A 23,462-nucleotide genomic window follows, 5' to 3' on the forward strand; every position below is an offset into this window, starting at 1 on the left:
ATACCCCCACCCATCAGAGTTCTATAGTGCATTTCCGGCGGTTATGGGAAATATAGGTGGTGGGGGGGTCCGTGGTAATATGGGGAGTATATACGGGTGTCTAGGCGTTCCTCAATTGCACAAACACAAACTGGGTCGCTGTGGTCATTATAGAGGGCATAAAACTTGATTGTTCGCCTTACGACATTTGGCTGCCTTATAAATAGACAGCCAGACACTTTCACTGGTTGCAATGGTTATTGCTGTGCTGATGCAGCAACATGCAACTTGCAGTAATGCCGGCGCCAGTCTGCTTTATGAATGAATTTTTCCCCAGAAAAGCGCGCAACATTTCTGCGGCGCATGCTCATTCTTAGCTAGCAACATTATTGCTGGCATGGCGGCAACATGCAACATTGTTGCCAGGCGGCAGGCCGGAAAAACTAAGCGGAAAATTCGGCGGCACAGTTGGCAGACAGCTTTCAACGCGTTCGCGCCAGGAAAAGCGTTCGGCAAGCGAATTTCGAATTTCGAAATATATTTAAAAATATCACTCATACGCACGGGAGAGCGAGAGTGTTGAGGAAACGAGAGTGAGAGTGCAACGATATTCACCTGGCTGCTGGCACTTGCCACTAAATAAATAAAAACCAAATGTTGTTTATTTAATTTCAAAAACGGAGAAAGTGTTTAAATAATAGCTCCTGTAGTATATAATCAAGTGAAAAACGCCTGCCAGCGGCGCATTAATTTATAAATAAATATATTAAATATATTCTGGCGTGTGTGAGAGTGAGCAGCGTCGATAAAAAGCTCCCAGAAGAAGATTTTCTTCGGAGGCGAAAATGTGAAATTATCTCTGTTGAAAGCCAAAGAACTCTCAGCCCAAAGAAAACCAAAAAAAAAAACCAAAATCGTAGATCATTCCATTTTGAATTAATTTTACCCATCGCACCGACAATCCCTTGGCATTGATTGTTGACATTCTCGGGCAAAGATATGCAAATGGGAATATGCGAATATCTTGCAACCACACACAGACTCACACTCGAGTTGTAAATTAAATTCCCAAGGTAAGCAAATAAGTCTTAATAAGCCTATTAAAAAAACACCTAAAGCCAAGGGAAACAGAAACAAAAACAAAGCGGAAAACGTGTGCCATAAAACATGCGTTTCCCTTAAGAAAGCAAAATGTCAAGTGGCTTTTTTTATTAGCATCCTTGGGTGTGGAAAATCCTCATGATTTTCATGTCGATAAGCTGCAGCATGTTGAATATTAAAAAGATTAATTTATTGCTCTGAGAGCCTCCTCTCATGTGTATTCTGTCGTATGAAAATATTCCACAAAGGCATTTCACTTTCCTTTTTGTATTATTATTTGCGGATGGCAAAGGAGAAGGACTTTCTGCCGCTGACGGGTCATCGGTGAGTTGCAACCGCTGGCACATATTCGATTTCCATAAAAGTGGCTTCCTCAGCTTCTTGGTTTTTCTTACAACGTGCGAATTCTAAAGAAAAACATCTTGAAAAGAATGCTTTATTGTGTTAGCCGTAACAACCGTACAAAATATTACACAGCCACTCATCGAATTCTGTAAGGTTTGATAACAATGCTGGGAAAGTAGTAGCTTTTCTTCACCTTCATTGAAGTGTAAGATTACTTCAGAAAGAGTTGCAAATTGCAGAATACACAGTTATTTAATTACAATTAAAAACAAAAAACGTTTCAATAAGAACTCAAAATGTGAGTATACTTTTAGAAACCATTAAATTGGTAAAAATTCATAAACTTGGGAAAGATTTTTTATTTCTTTCATATTAGGATTACCTTAACTTATATCTTCACTCTTACTACTTCACCTACTTTTTCAGATTCCTTTCAGTTTATATTTTATGAAATTGGCTTAAGGCATTTTTAATATCCTTTCATTGCATTTTGAAGCTCAAAAGACTTAAAATATAAACTTGAAAGTCCACATTTTCTCCGTAAACAAGTCTTAAATGTCAAAGACACTTTTCGTTGCAGGAGCATATACTACTTAAAAGTTTCCTCTTTTGTTTAGCTTATTTGAAAACAAAAAACTAATAAGTATAGAAAAATGTTTTTATTTAAACTAGTTTTATATTAAATAACCCAGCTTAGGGCTGACATTTTCGGACTGAACTACTTGATGCTTATTTTCTTTGACCAAACTTTGTTTGCAGGCACTTTTGAGTAGGTAAGGCCATAAGTTCTAAAGAATTACATTTTAATTAAAAGCAGAAGCCTAATAAGAGATGATAGAGAGATTAGAGTGAGAAGTACTTCAAGAATGCGAATTCAAAAGTTTTCGCCAGTATTTCCTGGCCTTAAATAAATATGAAGAGGACTTGTAGACGGAATTTCCATGCCACATCTTTTGGCTGGCTATAAATATATACATATATATATTCGCCCAGGTGCCGCCATTCAAATTTATTCACATGCATTTTTCTTATCCACAAACTGCATATTAATTAACTAAATGCCGCAAATTTATTTACATACGAGCTGTAAGGAAAAACAAAGACAGAAGCTCACGGATGGCTGGAAAAACTCAGACTCAGCGGAAAAATGGTTGGCGGTAGCAATGGATTTTACTGGCCTTGGGTTAAATGCTGCAGGCAAATAGATCTTGAGCCTCGCTCTACCCCTACCCCGCTCTGCTACTTAATGTCGCAATGATTAAGTATACGACGCGTGGTACTTGGCAGGCAACAATGCAGCGATTATTTACCCTAAACGCAGCAATTCAGGAACACAACCGCGTGGGCCATTATATAGAAAAATATAAAAATGCAGAGGAAGAAAATGATAAAATAAGTAGACCTTCTTAAAAGCCCTAAAAGTAATATTATTTGTTTTTAGAAATTTCTATAAATAAACTTGCCTTTAGTTAATTACTTAAAAATTAATACAAAACATTTTTTAGAGTTTATCTGCGTTAATATAAAGAAGAAACAAAATTCTTTCTGTGTAAAAGGAATAACAAACGTTTTGGGGCATAAATCAGTTGCACTTCCATGAGCATTCAGCACCTGGCCATTGAGCACTCAAATTGTGCGAATTTTGCCGACAATTAGAAGCGCTGGATGTCGAACGCCTTTTGGAGGCCTCAGGATGTTCTCGGCAGGATGCTCATTAAAGCCGAAATTGCAATTGGTGTATGCAAATGACAGCGGTGCTAGTCAGAGGAAAACCAGAGAAAAACCAGGCTGGACATTTGCATCCATCCCTGGTTTGAACCAAAGACTCTTTGGTTTATTTCTTAGCGTTTTTCCTTTGGTTTTCCGACCGCCGAGATTGTCGAGAGCAAAAGCCTTGAAACTGTCAACTAAAAATAAATCGCAAAGAGCTAGCTTTTCTCTCTCGTGCTCTGCGGAATATAATAATTATAATTTCGTGTTTTCATTTCATGCCGCCCCAACCAGATTCTTAGACTTTTATATGTTTTATATTTTGTTTTTTTATTATATTATATGCTCAACATGCGGCTAAGAAGCACTCTCAATTCTATAAATTTTGCGTTCAAAAACCACTAAATCCAAAGCTATATGTCTATAAGTAAAGCGAATACCGCTGGCACATGGAAGCACAATGGAAAAGTGGAAGGCAAACATAAGTTAATATACTTAAGCTGCTTAATTAAATAAATTCAGGAAAAATGCCAGGCATGAAGTGATATATGGCGCAGGCGAAGGTGTCGATTTATAGGCAGTCTGGTTTTCTTGCTATCTGTAAATATAGTTAGTCCAAAATGTGAAACAATTTCATTTCCTACAAATAGAAATCAAATTAAATCTCTTAATGACTGTAATTAAAAATATCCTTAATTAATAGTTAACAATGGCATTTTTCACATCCGTCTCAATCAACTTGAAGTCTATAGCTATAAATTTTCTCTCAAATAAGGAGGAAAATGTGCTCAGCACATGCCAAAAATCTCAGCGAAATGAAAATGACACAATCCAGACAATCCGGCGCCCAAACTAAACATGGATTTTCCACACCAGACCAACTGCACTCGGGGAAAATTCAACAAAGGAAGACTAGAGAAAATGGGAAAAACAAAGAGGAAAATGTATGGCGTAGAAGCATTCGACATGCAAATTGCTTTCTGAATAATTAAGCTTAATGTCGCTCACAGAATGAAACATTAATTGGAACTATTTGCCGTTTCACATGAAAAGTGAAAGGATCCGACGTGTCTGTTCTAATTATCCTGCCATTGATTTGACCATAACACACGACTGCAGATAAAAATCCATTCGATTTTCCACATTCGGTTAACTTCCATCGCCACTTTAATACCATTGCAATTAGTACTGCGAGGTGAATCGCTAGCACTTTGGTTATAAACTATTAATGGAAAAAACAGGGGAAAGCCTTTATGCCCGAACGTAAAAACGCTGTCGCTGGTCGGCCAAAGTTCACACAACTTAAGCCCTCGCAAAGAGTTTAAAAGCTCAAAGTTTTGTGAATGGCTTGCATGTAGATTTCAGTCAGCTTTTAGTGGTTAAGCCGCGTAATCCGAGCTGTATTTATGGTTCATTCAGCCATTCAGAAAGCTGTAAAAAGTGGTTTCCCCCAAACTGAAGATTGCTTAACTGTTTCGGAAATAGTAATATTGACATTTTTACTCCCTATGATTTATATAGGATGATTTATTTGGTGATATTTTAATGGTTTTTCCACATTTTTTGTCAATATAAAAAGTATTTTTAATATTGTAATAACATTGTTGAAAACCCATTGATAAACAAGTCAACAACATTAATTATTATTAAAAGCAATATTGGGTAATATATTTTTTGCCTAATCAGGCAGCTCAAAAACATAGAAAGGACATCCGCCAGCTCTTATCAACCTGGAAACGGTCTTTGATGTTTTTTGTTTTTCCCAGCGAACATGTGAAACAACAAAAGCCGAGGGAAAAAGCGCCTGCCAAAGCAACAAAGACCAAAAGCCAGTGAAACCGAAAAGTCTCTGTTGTTTGCGTTTTGTTCCATGTGACAAAAAACGAAGTGGTGGGAAATTCCAAATACCAGAACTGCCGCAATAAAGCCAGCTGTGAGGAAAAATTGCTGGCTAGGATCGACGAGTGTTTTTTTTTTGCCATTTGGCCCAGGCTGGGAAAAAGCAATTTTGGGACTGGTCGTGTGGGCGATTTACCAATGTCAGGGCCGTAAAAAGAAAATGTGTGAGTCACACGGTGGCAGAGAGCAACTAAAACAGGACACGTGCTGGCGACGTCAAGAGTGGCAAAAAGGGTCAGAGGCATTAAAGATAATTGCCCTTATAATTGCCTGGACAGTTGCTGCTGGGCAGGACAGCAGACCCCCCTAAAGCACTTCAATTCTCGCCTCTAATTGAGATAATCGCATTAGGACCCCAGGGTCGAAACAATGGTCCCTGCCCAGTGACACCTGCAGTTCGTCCAGTGACCGCAAATCGCTGACCACTTAACATGCAAACAACTGCAGCGGACACTCTCAGTTTATCAAAATGCTGCAGCTGCACAGATAACGAATGCAATTTAACCGAATATCACGCATACGCAACGTGTCCGCCCTTTGCCCTCCATTTATTCCGGCCATCTGCATTCTCTGTGGTTAACTGAGCAAAACCGCAAACATCGCAAACACATTTTGGCCACAATTACTTGTATCATATAATCAGTAACAGCAATTGCTGTTCGCCTCACTTTTTGTTTCACTAAACTGGCCATAAATTACGTCAACTTTGATTCACAATCGCATTTGACTGGGGAATATATATTGATTTCATTATGCAATCAAGGGAATAAGTCACACAGAAGTCCTGTCAAAACTCACTGGGGAAAATTATTATTAATTTACATTTATGGTGGTGATAAAATCAAAATATTTATGGGAAATCTTGAGCCCATTTTTGCTACTAAGTTTTTGAGATTTCTTTTATATTCACAAATGAAATCCAAATCATTGATAGGATTTACTATATAATTTTTCTCAGTAGCCTTATTCCTACAAAAACAATATAATATAGGCGTGTGCTTTGACTGATTTGCTTGGCCACTTGATGAGCTATCAGTCGGTGCTCGTATTTTGGCCCCATTCTTTTTCGGTATCTTTGTATTGGTATGTTGACCAAATAAATCGTATATGTGGGGAGGGGGAGTGTGGTCCGTTTTTGGTTTTGGTCACTTAAGCCTGATTGATGTGTCAAAATTGTGACATTCAATGGAAACGGCGGAGGTGTGAGAATTCGTGATATTTACACGTGGCAACGACATATTCAGCGCCAGTCCGAGAACCCTTAAATGATTTAGTGGCCCACACTTGTTGCCAGACACAATGCGATAAGGGCCGAGAACAAATAAAGTGAATTAAATCATTAGAGTGTGACAAACACAGGACCTTCATTAAGGGATAATGGCCAATAGAAAGCGACACACTCTATTCGGCAAAAACCAATTTCAATGGCAATTAGGGGCAATCCTTTTTGGGCCACCAAACTGTTTCCGACTAATTTGCTGTTAGTTTTTGTTAGTCCTTACAAAAGGAGATTATGGCTTTGTGGTTTTGTTTGGTTGTAAATGTTTTTGTATATATTTTTACGTACACACTTGTCACTATCGAGTTAGATAGATAGAACTCGATTACATTGATGAGCAGATAATTTTTATATAATCGGAAAAGTAGATAAGCTACACTTTTGCTGTATCCAAGTGCTGATAAAAGGCCTTTTTGCTAAATAAACAAACCACTCTACATTCTTCTTTAAAGTTCATATTCCTAAAGTTATTTAAAATTACCATCCCATTCCCATTATTTCCATTTAAGAAATACTTAATAATATATTTCTAAACAAGACTAAGACAAAACAAGAACTTCTCTTCTTTGCCATCTTTAAATAGTTAATTTGTAGAAAATTAAACTTGAACGAAGCAAAATGGGCAAATCATTTTGAAACGTAATAAGCTTGTTCCAATTATAGAACTAATTGTTACAAATTTACCTGTGAAAGCAGCCATCAATTAGGCTGCCTCCTAAACAAGAAGGGCAAGAGGCCGGCAATTGACACCAACGGTATTTATAATGAGCACGGAAAATGTTTTGGCCCTGCAGCAAAGGTACATATATCTTACTTACTATATTCCCCAACCAACTGCCGAGGCAAATAAGTTTGTTTGAGGGGAGAAACTGGGGAAAAGCTTCTTGTTGTTAATCGATATAACCTAAGTTACCTTTCTCAAGCACACTGAAAGGAACTTTCCTTAAATATATAAAAAGGTATACATTGGTTATAAAATTAAAAAGAAAACATGCAATTTGAAATGAAAAAAAAAACTAAAAGTATCAGTCATCAAGACAATCTCATCTATCACAAATTTATAACAAATTTCTCCTATACATTAATTTATTTAAGTGTCCTACCAGCAACCTTGTTTAAAACGACCTTCCATTTTTCATTTCCTATTTTGCAGCTTAAACTGTCGACGGCGCCGGCTGAAAGCCAGGACAAAGGACATCGTCATCAGGTGCTGGTGACCCCTGAACCGTGACCAAAGAGCCAGCTGCAACAATAAGTACCCGACCTGTGGCCGCAGAATTGATGTTCCTGCGAAAGTTTCCCGTCAGCTATACAAATGTCACGCCCACGATTCGAGTAGGTTTGGGATTACGGATCGGGGAAGTGGGTCAGTAGATGCCAGGAGCCATGGATGGTGGAGCGATTGCGCGGCTGCTGCTCCGTTTGGACCTTCCCTCGCCGGGAGTAATGCCGCCACCGCCCACTGACTTCGACTATGGCGGAGCGATAAGCGAGGATGAGTTCCTGGCCAGTGTAATGGCCACCGAGGCGCCAACGGTTCGTTACGACCTGTTCCCCCAAAACCACACTCAACCCAATCAGCACATCAACCACACGGAGGTGCAAACGGATTTGCAATATCCCCACTACGAGGATTTGGGTCTTGATCCTGATCCTAACTGGACCCGCATCTGCGAGGATGTGTACAATCCGCTGCTGGAAAATAATCGCATTGAGTTTTGGGTGTGTGGAGTGCTGATAAATATCGTTGGTGTCCTCGGCATCCTGGGAAACATAATCTCCATGATAATACTCTCCCGACCCCAGATGAGATCCAGTATCAACTATTTACTCACCGGCTTGGCTCGCTGCGATACTGTGCTGATTATTACCTCCATTCTGTTATTCGGAATACCCTCTATATACCCTTATACGGGTCACCTCTTCGGCTACTACAACTACGTCTATCCGTTCATATCGCCAGCCGTATTTCCCATTGGCATGATCGCTCAGACAGCTAGTATATACATGACATTCACGGTGACCCTGGAAAGATACGTCGCCGTTTGCCATCCTCTGAAAGCGAGGGCGCTCTGTACTTACGGCAGAGCTAAGATATATTTTATAGTATGTGTCTGCTTCTCCTTGGCCTATAATATGCCTCGATTCTGGGAGGTCCTAACCGTAACATATCCCGAGCCCGGGAAAGATGTAATCCTCCACTGCGTGAGGCCATCCAGATTGAGGAGATCGGAGGCCTATATCAACATATATATACACTGGTGTTATCTGATCATAAACTATATCATACCCTTTCTCACCTTGGCCATCCTGAATTGCCTGATATACAGACAGGTTAAGAGGGCTAACAGAGAGCGTCAGAGATTATCCAGATCGGAGAGACGGGAGATCGGTTTAGCCACAATGCTGCTCTGCGTGGTGATAGTGTTCTTCATGCTGAACTTTCTGCCACTGGTCCTCAATATATCCGAGGCCTTCTACAGCACCATCGATCACAAGATCACGAAGATCTCGAATCTACTGATCACCATCAACAGCAGCGTCAACTTCCTGATTTACATCATCTTCGGCGAAAAGTTCAAGCGCATTTTTTTACTCATTTTTTTCAAGCGCCGCCTGAGTCGTGACCAACCGGATCTTATCCACTACGAGAGCTCCATATCGAACAACGGCGATGGGACGCTGAACCACCGATCCTCCGGCCGCTTCTCGAGGCACGGCACCCAGCGGAGCACCACCACCACTTACCTGGTGGCCACCGGCGGACCAGGCATGGGGGGCTGCGGTGGTGGCGCTGGCAATAATTCCCTGAACAACGTTCGCCTCACTCAGGTCTCGGGATCACCCGGGCTGGTCAAGATTAAACGGAATCGAGCTCCGTCACCCGGTCCAGTGGTCTACTTTCCCGCCCGTGAAATGCAGAGATCCGCATCGACCACGAATTCAACAACCAATAATAATACGTCTATTGGCTACGACTGGACCCTGCCGGATAGCAAGAAGCTGGGACATGTCTCGTCTGGCTTTTGAGTCTGTGTCCGAGTGGAAGCAATGACAGTGGGTCAAAGGGTTGGGGTTTAGTCTAGTCCACTAGTCTTGTAAATAAGAATAGGCGAAATAGGGTTAAGCAACAGCTGCGGTCAAAATAATAGTAAAGGAAGTAGGAAATATGGTAAAAGTTCTACTGAATTTAAATCCTATATTAAATATGATTTTGGTAAGTATCTTTAAGATTTAATTTCTTGTGTTTTTAGGTTCATTAATATATTAAAAGATTATAATGTACATAAATATATTTTTAATTTCACATAAAATCAAAATAATCCCTCTGGAGTGCTATTATTTTGACCGCAACTGTAGTTACTATAATCTAAACTGTACAGAAGGCATACGTAAACTAAGCGCTCCAAGCGTTGCGTTACTTTGTGATAAGCGTTAAGTGTTTCCTTCCCCGAATTCTCTACTCTACTCCACGAAATCTTTTCTCGTTGATATAGATCTTAAGACAGTTGGCCTCTCAAGCGGTTAGGCTGAGGGATATCGTTTCTTAGACTGAGAATTTAATATTGTTTCCTCTTAATTTCTCCTTTCACTCTTTTTCGTGTTCAATCAATTGAATTTGTATCAATTATGCACTAAATTACTTATCGAAACTTTTTCGAACCCAATACCGTTTCACTTTCCAAGTGACCTTTGGCCGAAGTTTTATTTATTAGCGTAAACTTTGGCTGCCCTTAATTAAATATCCTTTACAGCGCATTTCTCGGCCGAACTTGATGAATGATTTTCCTTTTCTTTGGCTGATTTGGGTTTCCCGAACTTTTCGATTTCCCTCACACTTGCCCGGAAACTCGGGTTCTTTTTGGCCGGGCAATCTGTCAACTTGTCAGAAAGTTTTCAAAACGCAGCTCAAAGTTCAGTCAGCTCAAAAGTTTCCGAGCATTATTTAGTCGCCCAAGAATAAAAAAAACTCAAGTAGCTCAATTTAACAGCAACTGCAACAATAATAATAAACAACAAAAGAAAAAGACATTTTCAGGTGTTCACAAAGGAATTATTTTTACTGCTCCTCGGGCCCTACAAGCCGAATATAATCCCCTCTATTGTATAAATATTATTAAGAGTTCTGTAAATATTTTACAATTCAGCAGGTATGCCAAGCATAAACGAAAACCAAAGATATGAAAATGAGAAGTCCAGGGAAAGGGGATCTTAAGTAATTGTCTGAAGGTGTTTAATGAGTGATAAAAATATAAACTAAAAAAGAAAAGCATTTAATGCTTTATATCTTACGAAATTCTTTATTTGAAACTTTAAATTATTTCTCTTTTAGATTTTTTCTTGTAATAACCAATAGTTTTGTCTTATATTGAATCTGATTATCAAAAAATACCATAAATCCCCAATAATTTCAATCAAGAACAATGATTTAGCATCCCCCTTTCCTACTTGATATGTACCCTATTTTATTTAGCATTACAGTTTAGCTTTAATATTGTATAGTCATAGCAAATACGTAATCGAAACTAAAATAAATAAATTCAACGAGTGTGCAAATAAATGATGATGAGAGATCCGAAATGCTTTTAGTGTGCGAATAATTTAGCTAAATTTTTGTGTGGGCGGGAGAGGATTTGCATTGATTTTCAGATTTTGCAACGCAATTACCACAGCCGCCATAATAGCCAAAGTTTACTAGCCAGACGCAGTTTGGAAAATGATAACGAGCACTTAAGACGGCCACTTGCAATTCAATTTGGCCGGGTCCTGTCGGATAATTGCCAACGCAGTGTCGAGCCGATGGGAAAATCTCAGTCCCAGGGAAAAATCTAAACTGGGTAAGATTAAGAAAGCAGGAGAAGGAGTTGGAGGAGGAGTAGGTTCTTGCGCATTTGCGTATCTTATGCTAAGCACGTTGGCAGGATGTCGACTTTAGTCAAGACAGTCGAGAAGCCGGTAATAATGCTCCACAGGCTCACAAAGGAATTTAAATAATAATAACCATAACAATAAGATACAAACACACGCATACCCACACGCACGCCTCAGAGGGGGTGGCAAGGTCGCCTTGCCCAGGTGGCAACCTGCCGCACTGAATTACGGTCCGCACGTGAGCCCCAACCTAATAATGGGGATATACCGATCTAAGATAACGGCAAATAATTGGAACAATGGGAGCCAGCCAAAGGACAGCACATTTGAACAGGGATATTATTGCATGTTTCCTGAAACTGTCGCACATACACCCATAACTTTGTGTGTGCTGTTTGTACATATATTTTAATATGTGGTTTTAATATCCCCAAATGAAAGGTTGAGATAGCTGTTGAAAGAACTCACTAATTAAGAAAAATTACCGCTTTAGTTCATTCTGAATTGTGTAGCTAAATGCGATTCCTGGAATATAAATATGAGTTTAATCAACATTTAATTACATTCTCGATAATGAAAGAAAATATTCATTTAGCCAAGTCACAAACCTTTTGATTGGTATGAAATTTATGAGGATTTTGTTATTTATAAAGCAAATTGGAATATTCCACAGTTATTATAGTGAAATTCCACTGGTTAATATCTACAAAAATCTTTATTAATCAACTTAATTTTAAATAAATTACCATCTGGTACGAATCAGTTCATTTGACACCCTTAGTTCATATTTCAAGTCATATTTACCTTACTCCCCACCAAAGGTAAGCACTTAATTACAGGTGTGCATAGATATACATATCAGAAGACCTCACAAACCTCATGAAATACTTTAATGCCTCGGGCTTAGCGATTGAAATCTTTTTGTAGCTGCCAAAAACAATGGCGGCTAGGGAACTCTATTGTTCCTGCCAGCACTGAAGTGTCACCACGCTGGGCGATAATAAATCAGACCCGGATAATGTCAACACCAAGGCCCCGCCGACCCCGAGTAAATATTTCTGCTGATGACTTTGTCTCGTGTTGGTGGTGTTAGCTGGCTGGCCCTAACAGTTTGATGCGTTTTTGATGCTACAAGGATTATCATTATTCGGGCTTGAAGTGGTGATGGGCCTTGGATTGAGTCTTTGACAAACGATGAACGACAAACAGTTTTTGGCTTTTTGCGACGCGAGCATCATCGATGACAAAGTGTTGACCCTGTCACGCTGTTTGCTAATTAATTAGCAGCCTTTTGTCCAAAGCAAAGCATCGAAGCTGTGTAGCGTCAAAAATTTAATTAATGTTGGCCATGTGATTCGCCGGAATTCCACAACCCATCAACAAACTTCGCACTGGTTTTTCTTTAAGGACGAAAGCCGGAGACAATGGCAAACAATGCCAAACATCATCGGGCATTGTGATGCCGCGTAACAAGGACCACTTGTTCTCCATTTAATACACAACTAAATTCCCCAGGCCCCACTTTATCCGCCCCAGGAATGACAATGACGTGGGGAGCCGGAGGCGTCCTGACAGCTATCCACACTTGGGATCTGAACGTTAGTGCCAAGTGTACCCACCCGACCACGGAAATTTCGCTTCATTTCCAACTTTTTTTCAGCCCACGCACTCTTTGTACTTAAAGAAAAATGTTTAGGAAATGCTGATAGTTTAAATCTCAGAACTTTTAGTATTTTCTGTAGGCCCAAAGACACTTAAAGAGCTTTTAAAGTTTCTATGTTTAATATTCTATATTCAAATTCGAAATATACACTATTCTATATCAGTTTTTTTCAGTGCATTTGTATGTCCTAGTACCCCGAAACACTCGCATAATTAGCTTTGAACGGCCCTCAATTACAGGGCAAAGGAATCTCATCCCCTCACAGGATAGTTGACAATTGGATGGGCAGATGCCACGAACAGAAAACAAACAGGGCTCTGTAAACAAGGCCCAACAGTTCGAATTGACTATAAAAGCAAACCGCAATAAAACAATCGAATATAAATTCCATACTTATCGGAAGTTTATAGGGCGAACTGTTAAATGCCTTTAAAAATCTAAAGTTAAAGTCAAACCTAATTAAAGTAATTAATTAATGAAAAAGAAATAAAATACTTAACAATACTTACTCTTAAGATAATTGATCAGATGCCTTTTCATCTCGTCGTAGTTGTATGCAAAAAGATGGAGGATGTGATCAGATGTGCCCTTTAGAAAGGCGCAGATGTCCTCGCTCACATCTTTATGGTCTTCAAGGTATACTCCAGTCCGAGGTCCAGAGTTCGATTTGCTTGACGAGTCCATCTTCCCAAGATTCACATTACTTCTAACGAAAGATAGATTTTCAGCGGACTTAATATAAATTCTAATCGTTTCATTCAAAGCAGAGCCTTTAAGAACCTTTCCATTTCGCGGTGAAACTTCTGTAAGCCACTTTTAGCACATAGTTTGTAAAGCAATTAAAGCTAAAAAATTAAAATAAACACGGAATGTTAAAGTGCACTCCAGCTCAAAATTCTAGGAAATCAAACAGATAAAAACTGGAAGAAAAACACCATTGAAAACACAATGCCCACTCGACATGACTCGCACATTATTCTCCCATTGACTCACAAAGAACAGCTGAAAACACACAAATAGACGAATATAAATAGACAATATTTACAAATTGTGACATTCAATAACTTGGAAACATGCTGAACTGACACCTATGGCGACCCCGCAGCAAGGACCAAGGAAACAAAAAAAGGACAACAGATTGCGAAAACACACTTGGCGACGCCGCTAAGTATGCCACACGTTTTGTGGGCCATATATTTTATATGCGGCTCCAGAAAATGTCTGGCGACGAAAACCGTTTTAAACACACCAGAGGCGTGTCCATGGCAGCCATTTCGACTGCCAGTTAGGATAAAGTACACTGAAAAATATAATCAATTATCTAGTTGATGACATCTTTAAAAAGTTGCCGAGTCCCAGGGAAATCAGATAAAGTACTTTCAAAGTTGTGAATTTAATTTAAAATTATTCCTGGCTGAATGCAATGTTTTGGCAAACTTTTTTACCGCCTTTCTTGGTAGATTTTTCAGTGCAGATACTGTAAAGATGAGAATCCGGGTGATGAAGAGTAGCAACCCAGACCGCATCTGTCGGTCACGCTCGACGACGACGAGGAGATGGCGATGAAGTGACGAGGACACCATGGATATTTCCGTATCCCTGCGGTTGCTGTTGTTGGGACTGCAAGTGTTCAACTTTTGACAAGGGACCGATGCCCGAAGGCCTGCAGATTTGTGGGTGACAGTGAAGACAGGCCGCTTTTGTGGTATTGATTTTATGCAGAAAACGTTGGCAATGATAATTTACAATTTGTATGCGGTTTAGCAGAGGAACTCCTGTAGGTGTCCAAGACTGGGAAGGTAGGTATCCGGCACCAGGTACATCTTTTTCGGGTTGCCCTCCTCAATGATCTTCTGCACGTCCTTCTTGGTATTAACGCCACTTCCGACCATCAACGACTGGAAGCCACAGTTTGCCGAGAAGTGGATATCCGTACCGAGTCTAAACGGGATTGATAATATTATTTACTTTCTAAAAATATACATTCAGAGTTCTCTTTGATCTAAGATCATGTACTACCCTATTTAAGGACCACTCACGTGTCGCCCACCATCAATGTGGTTTCCGGCTTGATGATGCCGGCCTGAACGAGTGGAGCCGCCATCCAGGGATTGGGTTTTCCCAACACCAAAGGACACCGTCCTGTAAGGGCTTTCATGGCCGCCAATCCAGCCCCAGCACCTACCATCACCCGGTTATTGCCAATGGGATAGGCGGCATCCAAACAAGTGCCCAGAAACATTATTCTGGGATTCAGCAAATAGGTTCCGGCACGCGCCAGCTTGGCCATGTTGAAGCTCTCATCCCGACCCATAACCACAGCCCCCACATCAGGATCCAGTTTTAGTTCAGCTACGAACTCGTGCATGGGCTTCTCCAGTTTCTCGGCCACTTCCATGGAGCATATGCCAAGATTTTGCAATTCCACGTGCATTCCTTTCTCGCCCATGACGAACGCCTTCTTCTGGAACTTCTTGACGGCCAGAAAGTTGGCACATGCAAAGGACGAGGTCAGAATAGAATCTTCCTCAACCTCAAATCCAAAATCATTTGCCTTTTTGGCCATTTCCATCCTGGACATTTCCGAGTTGTTTGATACAATGAAGACCTTTCGGCCAGTGGACTTCATCAAGTTGAAGGTATCCACCGACCCCTCGATTGCTTTTGAGAAATGCCAAAGGACTCCGTCTGCATCGCAGATCACGGACTCAAAGGAGGACAACCATTGGCGAACCTTCTGCTTTGGCAACTTGGTCAAGTCGGAGAAGGTTTGCTTGAACATGGCTAACCGATCGGATGTTGTGTGTTTCAATCGGAATTCTGAGTTAAAACTAGAAGAAGCTTTGATCTAAGTCAAATGTAAATTTATAAAATTTTATTCATCATAAACAATGGCGATGTAAGCTACAACTTATCTGTTTCTAGAAGGGAGAAAGGGCAAAAGATTGGAGAGTCTTGGAACAAAAAGATCAGGAACTTGCTGATAGGCTAAAGGAACCTTAGATGCCTGAGCTTCGAGGGCATCCTGATAGCTACTAACCCCACTGCCCACCAACAGAGTTTGAAAGCCGCAATTGTAGCCGAACTGAATATCCGTATACAAACTGGAATGACTTATTAAATTAAGTTCATAGTCTCAGTTTATCAGATAAAAACTTACGTATCTCCAATCATTAAAGTCCTCTCCGGCTGAATAATACCCTGACGCATCAGATCGATGCAGATATAGGGATTGGGTTTACCGCAGGTGAAAGGCAACCTTTGGCTGGCAGCCTGGATGGCAGCCACCATAACCCCGGCACAGGGAACATTTCGTCCAGGAGCCGCCGGAAAGGACATATCGCGATTTGTGGCCACGAACATGACATCGGGATCCTTGAGGTAGCAACAGGCCTTTGTCAACTTTACCGAATTGAAATCCTTATCATTGCCCACCACCACAGCACCCACATTGGAATCCAAAAAGATGCTATGGATGTGATCTGGTATTGAGAATCCCTGCAGCATGGAATGATCCAAGGGCAGGCACTCGATCCCTACCAGTTTCAGTTCATCGACGATTCCCTGGCCTCCCACCACGTATACCTTCTTTTTGAACTTTTTCTCCTTCATGAATCGGGCCAAGGTCTGGCCCGATGATAGGATCTCCTTTTTGGTCACCAGAAAACCCATATCCTGCGCCCTCCTGAAGATTCCATCTACCGAGGTGACCGAGTTATTGGTGCATATATAGGCCTTCTTTCCCATGGCTCGAAGGGCATTGAAGGTCTCTGGTGCCTTATCAAGGACTTTGTCATTGTTCCAAAGAACACCATCGCCATCGTATATGATCGTGTCGATGGTCTTCAACCATTGTTGTATACTGTACTTGTTGAGACCCAGAATTTGACAGCCGCCCCTCTGGACACTTCTATTTAGAGCCAAATTCATGTTTAAGTCACGTGGGTATTACCTCTCTGAGTTGAAAAATATTGAACAAATTTGACAATTTAAAGAAAGCAATATAAAGATTTTAGCTACCTAGATGCGATTTTAAAGACTATAAAGTAAAGTAAATCTTTATTCCTCGAACTATTGCCCTATAAATATTACTTTTCAGTTGCACCGAAATCATGACCAAAATGTTTTTGAGCCCAAAACTAGATTAGTTTGCAGGAAATTTCGCTACACGCCTGTCAGAACCAATTGAAAGTTTTTTCGGTTGTCTGGGAAAACTCGGTGCCGACTTTTCAGCTGTCGGCAACGACTCCCCGGGAAAATGTCATCGGCGACGCATTTAATTCACTAAACTTTGCACATTTGTTACTTGGAAAGGAAAAAGGAGGGGGGGCAAGGAGTGGATCGGTCGAGGACCACGTTGCGGTTCGGTGGCGTGGCAAGCATCGCGGATAACTTTTAATTGTGCGCAATGAGCGAAGGCCAAGTCAAGCGGTGAATACAAGGGGAGTTCCTTAGGGTCTTGGGTTCGGTTCAGGGTAACCACCCACTGCTCTCCACCCACTTTTCCCGCCCAACCTCCCAGGGGAGCCACTTGGACTGGTAGCGATGAATTTTCGCCTCCGCATTCGAACAAAAAAACAAATTATTTTATCAGATATAAAGACTACAAATTGATCGAAAATATTTTATAAAATTAGGAATTTAAATACATTTTCCACGAAAAACATCGAATCGGTAAAGCATTTTTCCAAATATTAAGAATTTTTGAAAAACAAACCAAAAAGAAGGAAAATATTTACTTTGCTCTTCAGTTTCTTAATCACTTAACTCCCATCTCAACCATAAATAGAACCTTAGAACATTTTCTTTCAGTGCACACTACCGGCTGTCATTTTGGCTGTCCCGTTGCGCCAATTAAAATGGTATTCGCCTTTATTGTTGACATCGTTGTCGCCTCGGAGGAGCGCCTTTCAAGCGGCACCCAAATCCGACACTTGTCCGACGCTAAACCCAAAGCCAGAGCCAGAATCCCGGATTCCACCGCACCTGGGCATAAATTCATTAAATCTCTTTTCCCTCTGGCAATTTTTGCCCCGCAGTTCCGAGCATTTAACGGATTTCTTTAGCTCTTTGGAACATTCCTTGTTGAATGGCCGCTGGTCAAAAGTGTGCAGAGCTTCCCCTCCTTTTCCCCTTTTTTCCCGGGACTTTAAAAAAGCAACGCAAATTGGCAAACGAGCTGAATTTGTGGCGGAATTTATGGCTGGCCTGCCAGAGGGCTAAATCAAAAGCTAACGAGCGAGTTTTGCGCTTTCCACCCGACCAGCAAACGCGATTTTTCAAATTTCCGCTTGGAAATAAGGAAGAGTTTACACGATACTTATGCCAACAAATTCTGTGGGATTAATTAGCATTCAAAAGCAAAGGCAGGGGTTTCCCCTTAACGTTTAAAAAATTGCAAGATATTATCTTTACAGAAAGAGAGCTTTCAGCCAAACGTTCGCTGTTTAGCATTTTTAAAAATAAATTAGAAAGAAAACCTCGTTTGAAATTCACTTTGAAACAGTAGTCACCTGTCTGTCCAAATTGGTTGTACACAAATGTTTATGTTTTGCTGTTTTACCTGGGCCAGAGTTTTGGGTAAGTGGGCAGCTGCACACGAGGCCTACTCAATTTGCTCAAGTGGAAAACGCTTCGGATTTTTCCATTTGCCTAGATCTCAATTTACACGAGTATTGGGCTTAGATGTACTCGAACATTGATAGATGGGGGGGGTGAAAGCAAACCGAATGCATTTTCCGAACTGAAGAGAAAACCCCAAAACAAGCGAATTCCAATCGACAGACATCGAGAGCAACAGTAACAAATGAAATTTTAAGCACAAAGTTTGCTGAACTTTTTCCAACATTTTTTCCCCATTGACTCCAAACCAAGGGCCAAGAAAAAAAAACCAGAAAACGAACCGAGACCAAAACTTTTTTATTAAGTTTACAAGGCCAAGTTAATTTCCCGGACCCTGGGGCCTGCGCCTGTTTTTCCTAATTAATACCTCGAGACGGACAGCCCAGAAGTAAAGAATAAGAACAAATCCACTTGATTTATATGCTAATCAAGGTTGGCCTGTGGCCCACAACTAACACTTCGGGGCATCGACAGTTGTTGGGATCGAATTAAAGTGAATGAAAAAGGCCCCCGCTGACAACAGCATTCAATGTGGAAACTTTAAATTATCCGCTATCATCGTATAAATCATCCACAGATAGCATCATCAGCTGGGTCACAAGGCGCAATTATTTGTCCAGAATGGATTGCTATTGCCAGGAATTGTTGCCCCCTCGCAAGGCCTCAACTTCCGTGAAAACCTCGAGACGATTTCACCCTAACGGAAAGTCTTTAAAAGGGAATTCAATGGAAAGCACTTTAATACAATAAGTTTGAGAATTTATTCCACTTTTGAGGGTTCTTTTTAAATCCATTTTAAGATCAATTTTACAAAATCTTACTTACTTGTTTTTCTGACTAATCTGTATTAAATTAAATAAACTTTGTAATATATTTGAAAATAATCAAACAGTAAAATTCAATGCTAGGATCGTTATATACCCGTTCCTAGCCTTCTACCCTCGATTCCAGTCTAATCTCTTTTGAGTGGTGAGTGATGGACAGGATTGGGAAACAACAAGCCTCGTCTGGAAAAAAATCTGTTGCAATTCACCAGCTTACAAATGCTAAGCAGAATTCACAAATAAGGCCCAAGAAGAGCAAGGAAAGAGAACATCATAAATACGAGGCATATTCCATTGCCATGGAGATTTCCATAAATGTTACAGACAATTATTCGCTTGTGCTACGAGTTAAACTAGTCGTACTAAATTGAAAAACGAGAATGAATGCCAGGATTTTGCAATGCGATGCAAAAAGCGGAAACACGTGTCTGATGCAGGGCACAGATACTGCAGATATGGGGAGACTTCAGCATGTCCTTCATTGTTTTGCATTCGTAATGTGCGACAAGAGGATTGGAATCCTTTAAGTGCTCGTCAATAATGAACGTTTAACATGTTTCCCTGCTAATTTGAATAATTCTCTTAAAAGAATAACTCATTTAGTGCCCAATTACATTTGAATATGATTGCATTTAAATGCTTTATTGATTACATTTTCTTAATTCCATTAACATGAATATTCTGATTTTCATTCTATTTTCGCTCACATTGAATGCATTTTTAATTCCATTAACCACGACTGGTATCTCGAATATATATAAAGAGCCCTTTTAATAGCAATCAGTGCACCTTATTCAGCCACATACAGTTTAAATGTCAAACGAGTGGCTTAAAGTGAGGGCCAGTCGAACGGCGACCCTGGCCCTGGCCCACGCTGCGTATGAGCAATGCCACAGTTAAAGCCTTGAGGGTGGCAATAAAGGACCTTTGTGTTCGTATGGCGGTTTAGGTCTCACTGAGCGTGCATTAAACCAAATTACAACACATTATAATTTGTGTCAAAAATGTGTCCCTGAAAATTCATTTTCGAGATCCAAGATTTGACAGTCGGACAAACATGAAAATGAACGAGAATATATATATAAATTTTTATGTACTGCAGATAGCAATGAGCCCAAGGCCGAAACATTTGGCAGATGAATAAATAAGCTGAACAAGATTGTGAATCTCTGTCAAATGCAAGGCTATCGAATGTGCAGAGCTTGATGTTTGTTCACTTCTTGAATTAATCTTGGTCAGCAAAAGTGAATGTCATTTAACAAGATTGAAGAGAAGAAAATAAACAACAAGGGGCTTAGATTTAATAAAGAAGTTATTAATATTCAGGTGCTGTCATCTCCATTTGGTCATGGCTTGAAAGTAGTTTTAAATTAGTTTTAATTTAAGGAAATTGAGTGAGTCCTTTTGGATTCCATTGATATTCCCAATGTTAAGGCAGGCACTTTTTAAAGGGTTAGAAACCCTTCTGAACGATTAGTTTTCTCCCAAATACACATTGCAAATGCAACTTAAAGCCCCAGAATTTTTTGAAACCTATCTTTGGCCTCGTCGTTTCCAATTACTAGCAGCAAAATGTGTCACAACCCATTGGCTTTCCACATAACTGAAAGGACCAACTCGAGACTAAGGGTCTGCCATGATGCCTTCTAATTGCTGTAGGTTTTCATGCTTCTGTGAAAGCCTGATTCTGTGAATATGTGAAAATATCTCTAGTGTGTAGTGTAAGACACATACAAGGCAAGGCTCGGGCAATGTTAAATATTTTCCACATATCGATTCACAGCTCAACGCTCCAAAATAAATAATCGCACATATTTCAGGCATAATTAAAGCTGCGGCACCCGCAACGGCTCACGCGACGTCAATCATTGTAATTTATAACGTAAGCAGAAGCGTAACCAAACTTAAGCCATTATTTCCGCTTTATGCTTTTGTTGTTTTTCGCACCGTTTTTCCTCTTAGTTTTTCCACTGTTTGCAGTTACTTTAGCATTTGTGTTTGTTTTCGCTTTCATTTCGTTTTTGCTGCACATTTGCATTTCGTGTCCCGCTGACCACCAAGCCAGCTGACCCTTGAACCCTGCCCCCAGCCATCCAACTGCCGCCACAAACTGCTGCCCATTTCATAAATCATTTGGCACACATGTGTAAAATACCATACACATACAACATGCACTACGAAAAATAAGTAATAATATGAGTAATAATATAAAAATTTATAATAAAAATACTATTAAGTTTCCTTAGGATATTGATTTTTAAAGATTTTTAAATACTTACAAACTCTTTCTTTTAATAATTAAGATTTAAGTTAATCTTTTTTCTTTCAGTGCTTTTCGAGTTGAGTTTCACACTGCCGCGCATTGATTTACAGCCCTTAACCGAAACTTACACATGAGCTTACATCTCCCCAGAGAGGGAATATTAATTTTATATTTATTATGTAACCGACAGAAATTGCCGGCCATCAATATCAAATAAACCAATTACGCAATAATGGCAAAAAGCTGATTAAAAACCATTCGACCAAAAAGTATGCTACAAAAAACATGGCTTTCAAGATAAACATCCATAAACTTTAATATTCATATTTGGCTCATGTAATATGAATATTCTCAAATGCGCAGCCTTTAGAAGGCGACTTAAAAGCACTTTCTGTAATATTTTTAAAACGCCAATCAATTTGTTTTATGCTTTCCTTAAGTTTATTGCTTAAGTTTTGGCTTAAAACATTCTTGTTAAGTTCTCTAGATAGGCTTTTAGGTTTCTTTAGCATAAAAACAATATAAACATATTTTAAGCATTATTTTTTACATAAAGTAACTACAATTTGTAGGGTATTTAAAATGCTTACTATTGAAATATAGCAAAATTTCTTTATTAATGAGTAGCCCCGTGGACTTCTATAGAAAACAGCTCCCGAAAAAATCACAAAACCTATTGCGATAAGTGCTTAGCCCATGGCAACAAAACACAGTCAGGCCAAGAAGAATGAGTCCTACCAACATGTCACGCCCACTCGCCCATTTAGCCGAGGGCTTTCTAATCAGCGGGCAATTGCTGACCCAAATTTTTGGCTCAGTATGACTTAAGGAATGCCAGGCCAACCATAGATGACAATTTAATAAAGCAAATTGAGCGGCTTGTGGCGAAAGTTTTCTTGGTATTTGGATTAATCCATCCCACATCCGTAGCCACCATCCGCTTCCCACATCCGCACCAGCCTTTCAGAGTCGTTAATCAATTAGTTTGCCGCTCTTATACGATTGCTTTGCCCTGGCATGTGGATGTGGTACCTATACACGTATATATATGTTGCCACTTAAGCTGTTATGTATTGATTCAATTCCATATAAACGATGCCCCGCCACGCGCAAATATAATTAATGATCAACTGTCAACAAAACAAAAAAACTTCAGTCATCTCGAATGCATTATGTAAGGCGCTGTATTGAATTTCATTTACCACGCGTAGCAAACTTTTCCAGCTTGAGTGTCCACACGGCGAGTACTTGACCGGATAAAGTTGTCCAGTCAACATTTATTTTCTGCCATTTGTTACGTTTGCTTTTCCTCGCGGGGGATCCCAGATGTCAAACTACCATGTCTGGCCGTTATATCAATGGTTTACTTAAAGATTCCCAGGATATTGGGGTGCTAAAAATAGATATACGGAATTCATTAATCAAGCTAATGTCCAAATGAAAATTTCATTAAGTTGTAAGCTTACGGTAATGTGCGAAATAACATTGCTGGGCATTATTTAGGAAAAATGATGCAAAAATAAGTTTTAATGCTAGTTTAAAATAAATTTGAACTTTGCAAACTGTAATTGTTATAAGTTTTTTATAGACATATTTTATTTCAAATGCATAAAACCTAAAACTAAACCATTTTCCACAGTTGTACACTGCAAAACCTTCTGCACTCTATAAATTTATAGCAGCAGTCACCGCCCCTGCAGCTTCAACGCATTATAAATATTTACGAGCCGTTCGCTCGGGAGGATTCCATGGAGGATACGCACGCATTGGCATGTCCTGATGACGACACATCTGATACGCTTCAGGACAAGGAGCTCTTCCTAAGAAATTGAGCAATAGCGCGGCATTGATTTTGTTTCAGTTATGAATCTTTCTTTCTTTCATAACCTTTCAGTTGGTTGATTA

At 39.9% G+C, this 23,462-nt stretch overlaps 3 protein-coding genes across 4 annotated transcripts; 1 reads left to right on the plus strand and 2 right to left on the minus strand.

Annotated features, from left to right (window-relative positions):
* Positions 1-462: 462 nt before the first annotated feature.
* Positions 463-10,883, plus strand: LOC108108198 (FMRFamide receptor). Its single transcript, XM_017216150.2, has 2 exons — positions 463-1,052; positions 7,467-10,883. Exon 2 carries the CDS (start codon positions 7,688-7,690, stop codon positions 9,341-9,343), a length of 1,656 nt encoding a protein of 551 aa, XP_017071639.1. The 5' UTR covers positions 463-1,052; positions 7,467-7,687; the 3' UTR covers positions 9,344-10,883.
* A 3,663-nt stretch (positions 10,884-14,546) lies between these two features.
* Positions 14,547-15,713, minus strand: LOC108107648 (4-nitrophenylphosphatase). Of its 2 annotated transcripts, none has more exons than XM_017215233.1 (2): positions 14,888-15,699; positions 14,547-14,789 (listed from the first exon to the last, which is right to left on the minus strand). In XM_017215233.1, exons 1-2 carry the CDS (start codon positions 15,628-15,630, stop codon positions 14,609-14,611), a joined length of 924 nt encoding a protein of 307 aa, XP_017070722.1. In that variant the 5' UTR covers positions 15,631-15,699; the 3' UTR covers positions 14,547-14,608. The 2 variants fall into 2 exon arrangements, with proteins under 2 accessions (XP_017070722.1, XP_017070723.1); XM_017215234.1 differs by having other exon boundaries at positions 14,727-14,789; positions 14,868-15,713.
* Position 15,714: 1 nt separating this feature from the next.
* Positions 15,715-16,801, minus strand: LOC108107647 (glycerol-3-phosphate phosphatase). The gene is made up of 2 exons (XM_017215232.1): positions 16,009-16,801; positions 15,715-15,952 (listed from the first exon to the last, which is right to left on the minus strand). The coding sequence occupies exons 1-2, from the start codon at positions 16,776-16,778 to the stop codon at positions 15,760-15,762; spliced, it is 963 nt and encodes a 320-aa protein (XP_017070721.1). The 5' UTR covers positions 16,779-16,801; the 3' UTR covers positions 15,715-15,759.
* Positions 16,802-23,462: the final 6,661 nt, after the last annotated feature.

The sequence above is a fragment of the Drosophila eugracilis genome, unplaced genomic scaffold (assembly GCF_018153835.1).
Source record: "Drosophila eugracilis isolate 14026-0451.02 unplaced genomic scaffold, ASM1815383v1 contig_2088, whole genome shotgun sequence".
Classification (NCBI taxonomy): Eukaryota; Metazoa; Arthropoda; class Insecta; order Diptera; family Drosophilidae; genus Drosophila; species Drosophila eugracilis.

What these genes read in the sequence shown, in the direction of transcription:
- LOC108108198 (XM_017216150.2), top strand. Translation starts at nt 7,688, where the DNA reads ATGCCAGGAGCCATGGATGGTGGAGCGATTGCGCGGCTGCTGCTCCGT.
- LOC108107648 (XM_017215233.1), bottom strand. Translation starts at nt 15,630, where the DNA reads ATGTTCAAGCAAACCTTCTCCGACTTGACCAAGTTGCCAAAGCAGAAG. An exon ending in ACATTGATGGTGGGCGACAC is followed by an intron (nt 14,790 to 14,887) that starts GTGAGTGGTCCT and finishes AATCCCGTTTAG; the next exon opens with ACTCGGTACGGATATCCACT.
- LOC108107647 (XM_017215232.1), bottom strand. Translation starts at nt 16,778, where the DNA reads ATGAATTTGGCTCTAAATAGAAGTGTCCAGAGGGGCGGCTGTCAAATT. An exon ending in ACTTTAATGATTGGAGATAC is followed by an intron (nt 15,953 to 16,008) that starts GTAAGTTTTTAT and finishes AAGTCATTCCAG; the next exon opens with TTTGTATACGGATATTCAGT.